At 44.4% G+C, this 12,624-nt stretch overlaps 1 protein-coding gene across 1 annotated transcript in view; it reads right to left on the bottom strand.

The window, feature by feature from the left end:
• Nucleotides 1-364: 364 nt before the first annotated feature.
• Nucleotides 365-12,624, bottom strand: part of TGFBR3 (transforming growth factor beta receptor 3) — a 201,661-nt gene continuing 189,401 nt past the window's right edge. Inside the window, exons 16-17 of the mRNA XM_036257051.1 lie at nucleotides 11,741-11,848; nucleotides 365-610 (exon numbers count right to left, since the gene is read on the bottom strand). Of these exons, the coding sequence (XP_036112944.1) occupies nucleotides 492-610; nucleotides 11,741-11,848 (227 nt within the window). The 3' untranslated portion in view covers nucleotides 365-491. The remainder of the gene's footprint in view (nucleotides 611-11,740; nucleotides 11,849-12,624) is intronic.

Here is a 12,624-nt window from a genome sequence, read left to right as displayed (position 1 = left end):
TGAGAAGTGTGCATCCAGAAGGTGCAAATTAGACAGGAGGAATGCACTTAGAGTCTTGAAGCATTTCTTTTGTCTGACATCTTGGTTCAGTTATAAAGGAATCTTTGGCCACATCTCACTGGTTCTACTTACTCTCTGGCTATCATCCTTTTACCAGCTCTTTGAGTCTGGGTAAAACTCAGGGCCCCAAATGATAGATGTTCTTACCTGGACAAAGCAGCATTTTAAAAACTGGCATGTGTTTCACATTGAAAACCCCCAAACCTGTGAGGGGCTGGTAGAGAAGGCCACCACCTTAGCTTTCTCACATGGAAGTCCAGGGGTCACATTTAGATTAGCCCTGGGCAGGGGGCGGGGGTGGGGGGGAAGGATGTAAATACAACAGGCGATGTTTATATTGAAATTCACTCTCTCTTTTCGAAGGAACCACAATCAAGCCTTCCTGGAGTCTGGCACACGTGTGGTCAGGCCGCGCCCTCGTGGCCGCTGGGCTAGGCCGTGCTGCTGCTGGAGCAGGGCGTGCTCTGCGTGCTGCCGATGCTGTGGGCCGCGCTGCTGTTCTCCGAGGCCGGCGGGGAGGTGGGGACTTGCTGCCTCCCTGCAGTCTCCCCTGCAGTCGACAAGGAGAAGAGGGGAAGAGAGACACATATTACATGCGTGTGCATTCCGAAAGACCATTTCTCCCTTTGCCATTTTATCTGATGTTCTTCTCAATCATGGGCAGAAGCAATCAGACCAGAAGGCCTTACACCATAAGGCTGTTCTGTTGTTTCTCTTCTTTTTTTTTTTAAATCCTCATTCAAGGACATTTTTTCATTTTTTTGTTCAGATAGAGCGGGAGGGAGAGAGAGGAAGAGAGAGAGAGAAACATCGATGTGAAAGGGACACATCGAGTGGCTGCCACCCGCATGACCCAACCAGGGCCGGGGACAAACTGCAACCTAGGTACATGCCCTTAGTGGGAACCGAACCTGGGTCTCTCTAGACCGCAGGCCGACACTCTAACCGCTGAGCCAAACCAGCCAGGGCGAAATGAGTGTCTTTCTTTTTTTTTTTGGTATGTGCCCCTAGCGGGAACTGAACCTGGGACTTTCTGGTCCGCAGGCCAATGCTCCAACCGCTGAGCCAAACCAGCCAGGGCTGTTCTGTTGTTTCTAGAGTCTCCTGTGGACAGGCAGTTATAGTGGTTAAAATCTCTGATAGCTGAGGACGAATCCCCAGGATTTCAGTGCCTACAACCTTGGAAGAAACCACCACCACCTGGACTGCACGAGCCACTGACCAGCACCTGCAATCCGGAAACACTGTCCACTGCCTCTCACTGTAGGGCTTGGGAGGTGAGACGTTGAAACTGTAATAAGAGGCCATTGGCAGTTTGGGGACCTTTCTCTCAGTGCGTTGAAAACGGGGGTGGGCAGCCTGGGTTTCGCCCCAGCCAAAGCAGAGCGCCCTGTGCCCAAGCACACAGCCTCAGACTCAGAGGTGGAGGAGCCTGCTCTCTGAACCTTTTGGGGAAGGGGGTTAGCTGTTCACACCTGGGGACTGCGGTTGCCAGGGAACACTCCCCCATCCCGAGGCTCACTGTGGGGTGCACTGTGAGTATCTCCTAACACAGTAAACATCCCACTTTTCATTACATACCCCACTGCATCTGAGCTAAACCCGTCCCTGTGCCAAATGTGCAGAGCTCGGCAGAGGGAGGAAGCCCGGGTCACACACATGGTTTGCATTTAGCCCTGCAGAAGCCTCTACAGTTCAGTCTTTTCTTCAGCAAAACTGGCCTGGGGCAGCCCTCGCCACTGGCTCTAGGTAGGGAACAGCGATCAAGGCTCTCCAATGACAAAAGCTGCGTTTTCTCGGGAAAGTCAGAGTGCAAACTTCAGAAAGGACTGGTCAACAGTCTCCACTCAACTCCCTCCGTCTGTTTATTAATGAGCCTCCTCTTTCCTGTCCCACGGAAAATACACAGCTATCAGCTGAAAACACATGAGCAAAGGCTCTGCCCTCCAAGGACAGGAACTTAGCCTGTTACTTCCATTCCCTTGCAGGGGCCCCTCAAAAGCCTCTGCCAAAGAAGCAGTTCTGTGAAAGGCAGAACCAGCCCAAGCCCCTGGGTCTGGTCACAGCTTCCCGTCACCCATCTTAGGAACCACACAGCTACACACACACTTCTGCACCAACCTCGGGGTGTTTATATGCTTGTCACATATTTGGCCATTGCTAAATTTCCTCTGATTATCTTTTCTTCTGGGGTTAGTGGGATGGAGAGGAGACAGGAGGTCAACGTTCTGCAGAAGCAGAGAAACACTCCATTTTCACTCTTCTTGTTCTGTCAATCTGTATTCCAGACCCTGCCCGGCGCTGCCCTCCCCCCATCCTGCGTGCATGTACTTAAAGGTGGGGAAGTTTGCTTCAATGGCAGTGACTTCCTGCCAGATTTACTTTCCCCACAGTGGGAGCTTTATTTCTAGAAAGCAAGCATCTCTTAGTTATTTTGATGTCTACCCATTCCACACACAAAAAACAAAACCTCCAGAGACCCAAACAAATAGTGATACATTTTAAAAAATTCAGCCCCTTCACAATCCACATGTTCATCCACACCCAGCTGCCTCCTCATGTTATTTTTATTTTATTTTTTTATCCTCCCCGAGGACATTTTTCCATTTTTTGTTCAGGTAGAGTGGGAGGGACAGAGAGGAAGAGAGAGAGAGAGAGAGAGAGAGAAACATCGACGTGAAAGGGACTCATCGAGTGGCTGCCACCCGCACGACCAACCAGGGCCGGGGACAAACTGCAACCGAGGTATATGCCCTTAGCGGGAACCGAACCCGGGTCTCTCAGGACTGCAGGCCGACGCTCTAACCACTGAGCCAAACCGGCCAGGGCTCTTCATGTTATTAATTAGAAGGACCAATGTGGCTGTGTGAGAAGCACAATGTATATTTTCCCCATTTAAACAAAGGATATATCAGAAAAGCAGGAGGTAAGTCACCACCACCCCCTCGCCCCTTTCGGCTCACCGGGCTTCATTTGTTCAGCCCAACGGCCGCTCAGGCACATGGCCTTGGCTCATCTACTGACAGTGCACAGGTCTGTCCCATCCAGAATTTGACATGTGCTTGATTATTCACACTCAGGAAAAGTGCCAGGACTGCTCCCTGCCCAGGAAGTCTCGATATTTGCTTTCCAACGTCTATTTGCCAAATATAATTTGTTGCCATGTCAGTTTATTTTAATCAGTGCCCATTACAAAGGTCTTTCAACTCCCTAAGTTTTTGAAACTCTTGTGCTGTTGATGCAAAACACTGTCCAAAATGAAACTCACACAAAACAGAGAAGCCCCTTATACTCAAGATTGCAGGATACATTTTATCAAGGTGGATAGATAAGTCAACTTAACCTAATAATCTATTGACTTGAGCCAACATTGTGCCAAGGAGAATCTCTGTCTGTGAATCTGCTCGGAAATACTGAAAATACCATCTTTAGACTACCCCTTTTACCTCCATGGGTATTTCCACATATAAGACATGACATTTCTCAATATACCCAAGTTGTTAAAAACTTGTATCTTTTGAGAAATTACAAAAAACAAAAACAAACATGTTTCTGCTGTCAAATGAAAGTGGTACTACAGAAAAAGTCCCCTTGAGAAGTTCAATGTGCAGATGCTTCTGCTTAAAAATAAAACAATAAAAAACCCTGGGTTTTCTGAAATGGATTTTCTGCTCTCTATCACAGTGACCTCTGACTTCTTGGAACAGTGACTTTCTCTAAAATACCCCTTGCGTGACAAACACAATCAGCCTACTTCTGGAGAAGATGGACAGGGGGTTCAGGGTTAAGCAGGGTAGGTCCGCTTAACAAATGTAAGGAATTTAAGGAAAGCTTCTTGCTCATAAACACCAAACTTGGCCACCAGAAATGTCTTCAGTCTTCATGTTTTGCTCCTAAAATCTCCAACTGCATGGAGAAGGAGAGATCTGGAGAACAGGGAGAGTGGGTGCAGGAAAAAGGCATTTGGCACAGGGGCACTCAGAAGGAGGCTGTGTCAGGGCAGAGTTTTATTCCACCCAGCTCTGTGGCTGGGCCTAGATACTGCCAAAGAAGCTTTCAGAAAGGGGGGGGGGTATTTTTAAAGGGATAATCCGTTTTATTTCTTTAGCTTGGCATGGAGTTGTCCGGATCTGGTTCCCTGCCACCTCTCTGGTGGTCGGCTTTACCGCTGGGTCCTTATCTCTAAGACTTTCGGCATGGCGGCTCCTGGGGAAGAAACTGTGTTGGAGAAAGATGTGGAAACATGGACAGGCTCAATGGGGAAACCAGCCGGCGGAAGAATTTTAGAGAGAGGTGAAAAGAATCTCGATTATTTAGCCCAAAGGAGGCTATTTGTAAATACTGCCCATAGAGGATAATCACAGAGGAACAGACAGCTGCTCTCCATCTCCCTGGAGGACAGGGCAGGAGGAAATGAGCTTCAATGTCCGTGATAAGGATTTAGGTCACATAGAAAAGAACCTGCTGATTATGAGAAGGGTTAGTCATAGGGGGAATGTATGGAATTTCTTCCTTGGGAGGCATTTAAACATTGGATTGAAAACCATCTGTCTGTGGGGTGATTTAGATCTAATATTACTTGATGCTGGAAAGAAGACAGATATTTTCTTCAAGGTCTATGTGTTGGTTGCAATTTTGTACCAACTAATATCTTAATCTCTTGATATCTTAATTATAATTATTTCACAAACTCATTCCTGTAAAGAGAGTGAACTAGACTACCTTTGGTTTAGAGATGTTTTCAATCACTATTATTTTAAAAAATTGTCCCACCCTCCTCTCCAAGCTATAAGACCTTTTTGCAGCCAAAACTCAGCAGGAGGGGTGAATTAGATGTTGCTTTAAGTTATGGGGAAAAGGAGAAATGTTCCACGGCAGGAACTAGAATCTTTCCAGATGTCCTGCCTCCCACTTTCTGTCTGTATTGCTGCAGCACGGCCAACCCGCTTGCATCCGCACTTGGGTTTTCGGCAGGTGTCTCACTGCAGCTTAGCTTGAGCACTGGGTAAAGAGTGCGTCTGCCTTTAGTCACACCAGGGTGATCCCATCTGTTCCAGCTGCATTTTTCTGATTTCCCCAGACTTAGTCGCTTGCCTCCTACTTAGTCATATGTCAGCCCATCTCTTGCCGTTTCTCTCTTCACCTGGACTACAGGTGGGAACTTGGAGAAACTTCAGTCCTGATGCTCCTGATGAAAAGCTGTTAACCTGACTCAGGTGGACCTGGGCATGCGCTCTGAGAACACACGGTCTGTTCCGCTGAGGACTGCAGAGTAGCAGCCTGAGGGACTCAGGCACACCTAATTCAAGACCCCAGCGTTTTATGTGGTTCTATGAAACATAGTGTTCTTTTCATTCTTAGATTTTTTTTCTGCCTACACACTAAGCAACCTTAAATGTCTTATATTTTTGTAGGAATCTGGATTTCAGAAAGCTTTTCATATGCACTTCCCCTTTAAGCACGCTCACCTCCAATAACCCTGTGAAGTGGGTATCATCTCCATGTTTACTAAAGGGAAACGTCATTAATATACCTGGATCAGGTAATAAGACTAGCAGTTGAACAAAGTAGAGCTTCGCCCTGGCCAGTTTGGCTCAGCGGTTAGAGCGTCGGCCTGCGGTCCGGAGAGACCCGGGTTCGGTTCCCGCTAAGGGCACGTATCTCGGTTGCAGTTTGTCCCCGGCCCTGGTTGGTCGTGTGGGTGGCAGCCACTCGATGTGTCCCTTCACGTCGATGTCTCTCTCTCTCTCTCCCTTCCTCTCTCTCCCTCCCACTCTATCTGTACAAAAAATGGAAAAATATCCTCAGGTGAGGATAAAAAAAAAACACAAAAACAAACAAACAAAAAAAAAAACAAAAACAAAGTAGAGCTTCAAGTCCAATTTCTGCTGACAGTCCACGCCCATGGGTTGTGCAGACACACCTGGAGGGGGTCCTACCTCAGTTTCCCACGCCCCCACCTTTTCCCTTGTCCCTCTCTTCTTCCTCTTTTGATCATCATCAAACTTTGAGTGCATTCTCTTCGGGGAACACAGGCAAGTTTAAAGTAAATAAATTATAACAACAACTAATCTATCCCTCCTACAGCGGTTTCCCTGCAGAGGGGAGTTCCTTTAGCTTGGAGAATGAGGAGGGACACTTTTGGAAATCAATAAAAAGTGATTGAAAACTTCTCTAAACTGAAGGAGTGAGACTGTGAAAGAATTACAATTAGGTTATCAAGAGAGTGAGACATTAGTTGGTACAAAATTAAAACCAACTCATAGGCCTGGAAGAAAAAGCTCACCAAAATGACAATTTATAGATTTTTAAAAGGCATAAACCTTCAAGAAGAAAGCAAGCCGGAGTAGCGAAAATAGCAATAAGATACTGGAGGCTAGTGAGGAAATGGGTGAGTTAGCTGAGTCAAGAGCTGAGAACCTACGCCAACAGTAGGAAAAGCTGAGGGAAAAAAAAAAAGTTATAACACAGAACCTCCAAACTCAGGAAATGGTGGCATCAGGAGCCCCTACAAGAAGGGGCGGGTGTGAGGCCACACGCAGCGGCGCTGGCTGGACTTCTGTTACGATTTCCCCAAACCCCATTCTTTATTCCGCAGGGCTGGGAACCTGCCCGTCCTCATTCAGGGGGAAGACAGGAAATTTACTCTCTACGGAGGATGAAACTGAGAGTCCCGGGAGCGACCACACCAGGCACCGCTAAGGGCAGAGAACCCCTCCGAAAAAGGATGAAATGAACATCTATCTACATGTGGAATGCTGTGGCTCCCGGAACACTGACAGCCAGACCTACACCCTCCAGGAAGGAAACAGGAAAACCTGTGTTAGAGACAACCTGATAAGCTCAAAAGGGAAGATGCAAGATGAGATAATCAGGAGTTCTTCAATAAAAGGCCCAGCCAGATCACCCTAACAGAAGTTCATAATCAATATGTCCCATCCACTAGCTCAGAACTTCCTCATTCTTAAATACCCCTATATTAATATTCTCGGAGAGATATGATATTGCACCCAAGAATGTTTTTTTAATTCATAGGAAAAACTCCTTGAAATTAAAAATTTTGAAGGCAGTATTAAAACTCAATAGGAAATGAAAGATAAAGAAGAAATCTAGGAAATAAACAAAGAAAGGAAAAAGATGAAAAACAGAAAAGGAAGATTACAGGATAATTCAAGAGGTTCAACTTTCAAATAATATGATGTCTAGAATGAGAGAACAGAGAAAATAGGGGTAAGAAAAAAATCAGTTACCCTAAAACAATCTCCACGCTGAAGGACATGATTCCAGACTGAAAGGGCTCCCCTAATGCCCAGCATAACGTATGAAAATACACCTCAATGAGGAACTACCACTGTAAAGTTTCTTCCAGGAAGAATAAACAAGTCAGGAATCTGAATGGCTTTGAATTTCCCAAAAGCAGTCTTCAGAGCTGAACGTCAATGAGGAGTGCTTTCAAAATTCCGAAGAAAAATTATAATCTAAAACTCTGTTTTGCTAAACTACCGAGTGTTTGTATAAAATTAGGATATTTTCAGACATGCAAGGTGTGAAAAACATTTCCCTCTTATGTACCCAGTGCTTAAATATCTCCCATGGAAGAAATTCCACGAACTCGCCCTATAACTGACCAAGAGGGAGGCAGGCGTGGGATACAGACCAGGACATCGCAACTCGAAGTGCAGGCAATCCCCAGCGTGGCGGCGGAAGAATGCAGGAGGACAGCAGTGTCCAGACACAGGGCCACCGGTTCGGGCAGGAGCAAGTGTGAATGCTTCAGGAGAGATTTACTGAAAAAAGGAATCCGTCCAATACCCGATGTCTAGATGTGTTAAGAGGAGATTGACAGAACTGGAAGACAGTCAACAGATGAAGTAGTGATAAGTAGATGAAAAACTGAGCTGATGTGGGGGTAGAGGGAGAGACAATGAATAATTCTAGGAAAGAGTAATGCAGGAGAAACAATATTATACGACATGGCTACACTGTGATCAGCATTTAGGTAGTCATGATCATGTAAATAGTAAATACTGATCTAACCAAAATTTCAGTATACTTCTATCAGGAGGATGGTGGAGGGGGGGGATTTGAAGGACATATATATGTATTTTGGGGTACAAGGGTGAAGGAGAACTATATTCTCATTTTCCACAGTAAGAAGTCAACAGAAAAGGCCTAAAACTGGTAAGTCAAGAAGTAGTTATATGTTCATGTTATTTAGAGATATGGATTAATGTCCAAAAGAATCAACGGAGAGTAAAAAATGGTTCTCTGAAGAGTGAGAACAGGCAGCCGGGAACACGTGTTTTTCCTAACAAGTCTTGTAGAACTACTGCAGCCTTTAAACTATGTGCATGTACTACTGTGACAAAACTAAAATTTTTACTAACACGTAAATATAAATATTTTTGCCCCTCTCCTCAAAAAAATAAAACAACCCCTCCCCCCCAAAATAGATATACTTTGCATATGACTTTTGGGACCTTCCTGGACTAGAGGTTAGGGCCCCGAAGCAAGGCTCCCAAGAGCAGAGGATCCCACGACTCCACTTCCACCCCAGCTGCCCCTCCTCTCTGCACCATCTTAGTAGAGAATGTAAGTTTTAGAAAAGGAGTTTTCCAAACCGAATCAATATGGCCTTAAGGAAGTATCCCTTATTGTGCCCAAAGCCGTCATACGGTGAAGTGGGGACCCAGCCCTTCAGACTAGCACACCTTCCAGGTGTGTAAGCAGATGCCCACAGCTGGCACGTGACGGTTCTGGCTCTGAGCTGCGTCAGAGGAAATGGAAAGCACAGCCGAAGGGAAGTCGGCCAAATGAAGGAGTGTTTTTGACACAGAGGCAGACGCTGTATGAACCCCCCAATATACTATAAGGGTTCTGAGTCGCACAGCTTAGAGTATGGTGGAAGCTGAATGGACTCCGTCAGTGTTCACATTCACACCTCTCCCCGCTGGCCCTGTGTTATAATCTGTTTCTATCGGAACTGGCTGCTAGCTGACCCAGAGACGAAACAGGGTGAGGGTTCTGGACAGGAAACTACATTGGGTCCTGAAGCGAGCCCTTTTCACCACTGCATGACGCTCGCATTCCTTGTGACCAGTCTTTGAAGTGAACCAGAGGTTGTAGCTTTTAATGGAAAGTCATTCTGAAACTGTATCATATGTGATGCTAACAGGTTTAGAACCCAAACAACAGTGTCTAAACCTTTTTGCTTCCAAATAAGTGAAGTTACTTGCTGGAAACCATCCCAGGAAGGACTTTTAGTTTGGTTTTTCTTTAAATTATTTTTAAAAATTTTTTTTCCTTTTATTGATTTTCAAGAGAGAGGAAGTAAGAGGGAGAGAGAGACAGAAACATCGATTGAGAGAGAACATCGACTGGCTGCCTCCTGCATGTCCCCCACTGGGGATTGGGCCCACAACCTGGCATGTGACCTGACCAGGAATCGAACCGGTGACTTCTTGGTGCATGGGTTGATGCTCAACCACTGAGCCATGCTGGCCGGACTGGTTTTTCTTTAAACTATTTACAAACCTATTTCTATATTAACAAGAATTAAAAATTCCTCCTTAAGTCTTTGGTTTGGGGCAGGACAGAGCAGTAATGACAAACCTCAGAATTTAATGAGGAGCAATATATGCAATAAACCAGACTTGGATATTATCAGGCTTGTGAGCTTGGCTATGGACAAGAGACGAGGTTATCAGAGGGAGTTCAGTGGGGTGTGTTCCAATAGTGAGTGCCATTTGGTTTCCCTGTTCTGCCTGGACCTGGCTTCCTGGAGCTACCTGGCCGGAGATTAGCTTTCAGGGTTTGAGGGTGTAGCTCTATGACCAAGGCCAGTCATGGTTCAGCAGGCCTATATTAAGTGTCTTTGAGTGACTAGCCCATAGAACATCCTCAGGGCCACAGTGTCTTCTTGGAGTACTTTCAAGTCCATTCCCAATGTACAGCATGAGCTGCTAGCAGCTCTCGAACCCCACAGTCATGCAAGAGGTTAGAAAAAGCTGCCAAGAACTGTTAGTTTGAGATCTGAACATGTCAGTAGACAAAATTATTCCCTCTACCATGCTACTCTGCTAAAAGATGTTCCTTCTGGTGTTTGTATAAACTTCATGAGGAAGAATATTCATAAACTGATTCAGATGCTTGCATATCCTCAGAATCATTACACGTAAGAGTCTTACTTTCTCTGTCTCACGTGAAATATACTGTACTCAAAGGTTGCTGATTAGGAACTAATACTGAGGACTCAAAGCCCCACTATTAAACTCTCCTAAACTTTTGCTTTGGATTGTGTGACTTTCCCGTGCTAGGCACCAAAGGACTCACTCATTCCTCTCCTGCAATAACCTAAAATAGCTCAGCTGGAGGATGCTGCACTTGAGGTGAAGATTCTGATGAGGATTAAGGTCCGACTTGTCAAAATGCCCTTCAGCACCTCTCTCCTCTTTAAAGCGCCATCCTTGCAGCTTGGATAGTTGGATGGCCCATGGTGAGGCCAAAGGTCGACATTCAGTGGTTCACTGGAAAGTAATGACATTCTAAACAGTAAGGCTGGGTCTGCCATTGGCCTCTGACTGATCAATCCAGCAGTTTACCTAGATTCAAAATACAGCAAGTCCTCACTTAATGTCACCTATCAGCTCTGCAACTTTAAGTGAAACAACATATAGAACCAGTTTTACCATAGGCTAATTGACAGAAAGAAGAGTCAGGTTTCCCAAGCATTCTTAGGGTATCTCATCAAGGTTATAATGAAACGAGTTGAACAAAACAATGTTATTTGAGGACCTGCTATATAAACTACAATATCTAACCAGCTGGCTAGATATGCCCAAAGTGCATGCCCTTCCCTCCCATCTTTGCGAAGCACCTAAGAAGGAGCAATAGAAGGACAGCCCCTCTGTCCCTTCCCCACTGCACTACAGACTCCCCTTGCTGAGCGACCACTCTATTGAAATCTGAACAGGTTTTCTGTGAAAGCCAGAATGGTTCGGCCTTGGCAAGGGGCAGGAGGAAGGGCACGTTAGAATTTGGGACAGGGGAGAGTGTAACTTGAAAATAAAGTGCTTCGTTTCACCATTTTTATTTGTTTACAATTTATGAAAATATATTTTGAAAATTTAAATAACTTTATAGAAAGACATGATAATTTTATGTTTATCAAAGAGGATGTGATACAAATTTTTTAAAGGTTGAGAAATTTTGGTTTAAACCACTGACTAGGGACTCTGGGGGACAGTGCTCAGCACCTTGGCAGATGTGGCAATGAAATCTTGGCTTCCCTTTTCCCTTCCTGCCCACTTATATTTCTATTCTGAAGTCTTTAGCATTGAGGGAATGGTTTATATTTCCAGTTTTTCTATATTACCTTCCTTTAATTAAACCCAAACCACAAAATAGCTTTATTAGAAGCTGAACTTTACCAACATCTCAATTACAATTAACATAAGTAGTTTAAACATCCCTTTCCTAAAACTGTTTAAAGCAAATTATTATTATTATTTTTCAAAACCCAATTTATACCAAATATGTAAATGTGAAAATAGGGGGAATGAACTTTCTCTCTCTTTCATTCATTATTTCATCCATTCATCCACACCATGAAACCCCGAGAGTCCGCTGTGTGGCAGGCACACAGGATGGGAGCCAGCTACTACTCAACAGTCACACTCACCTGTGTGGGAATAGATGTACCACAGGGCTCCCGTGAGGAGTGCTCCAATCACAAATGCTGCAAACGCAATGCCCATCACAGTTATGGTGTCCAGACCATGGAAAATTGCTGAGGAAGGGAAACCAATACACACTTTAAATTAGTCTGCATCATACGTGGCGATTTTATATTTGTTTCACAAGCACTGTCAGAAAGGCTGAGCACCAATTAGTAAAATCTGAGGATAAAATGAGGAGTCCAACAAAATATATTGTATTTATAACTTGCAAATTTTTTCTCAAAAGAAAAATGATCAGATTTCCAAGATATCTTCAGTTTGCAATTACTCTGAGCAACAAATTTACTAAAAATATCAGATTTGTAAACTCTGTAAAACCTTAAGTCTATGGTTCATTGCATCAGTGAGGACCTACTATTTGAATAGTAAAGAGGCTTAAAAATTCAGAGGTTAAGATACTTTGGAAAATAAGGTGAACTTCCATTATCAAAATCTGACTCATTGCTTCTTATTCATTGAACACTGCCAACAATGAGACACTGCACAGAAAACGCACTTCAAATACTTAACAAAAATATGTTCATGCACATTTAAAAGTAGGAAAGATAGTAAGAAGAAAGGGGTGAGAAGGAGAAAACACAAAATAAAGATAAAATATTCCTGTGGACTATAACATTTCACTGATATCCTCATAGTAAACTCTCAATCTTAACAACTACATACTGCGTCATTTAAAATAACCTACTTTTTAACACTTTTCCAACTGTAATCTTTCTATAAGGGGAACGGAAATACTTCTCAGTGGGGAGCGATGTCAGCTTTAAGGTCAGCAAAACATAGAAATAGAACCAATTGTTTCTCTGTTTGGCAAAGATTTTTATATTTG

The sequence above is a fragment of the Molossus molossus genome, unplaced genomic scaffold (assembly GCF_014108415.1).
Source record: "Molossus molossus isolate mMolMol1 unplaced genomic scaffold, mMolMol1.p scaffold_m16_p_12, whole genome shotgun sequence".
Taxonomy (NCBI): domain Eukaryota; kingdom Metazoa; phylum Chordata; class Mammalia; order Chiroptera; family Molossidae; genus Molossus; species Molossus molossus.
Note: the sequence above shows the minus strand (reverse complement) of the source record. Positions and strands in the feature narration are given on the sequence as shown.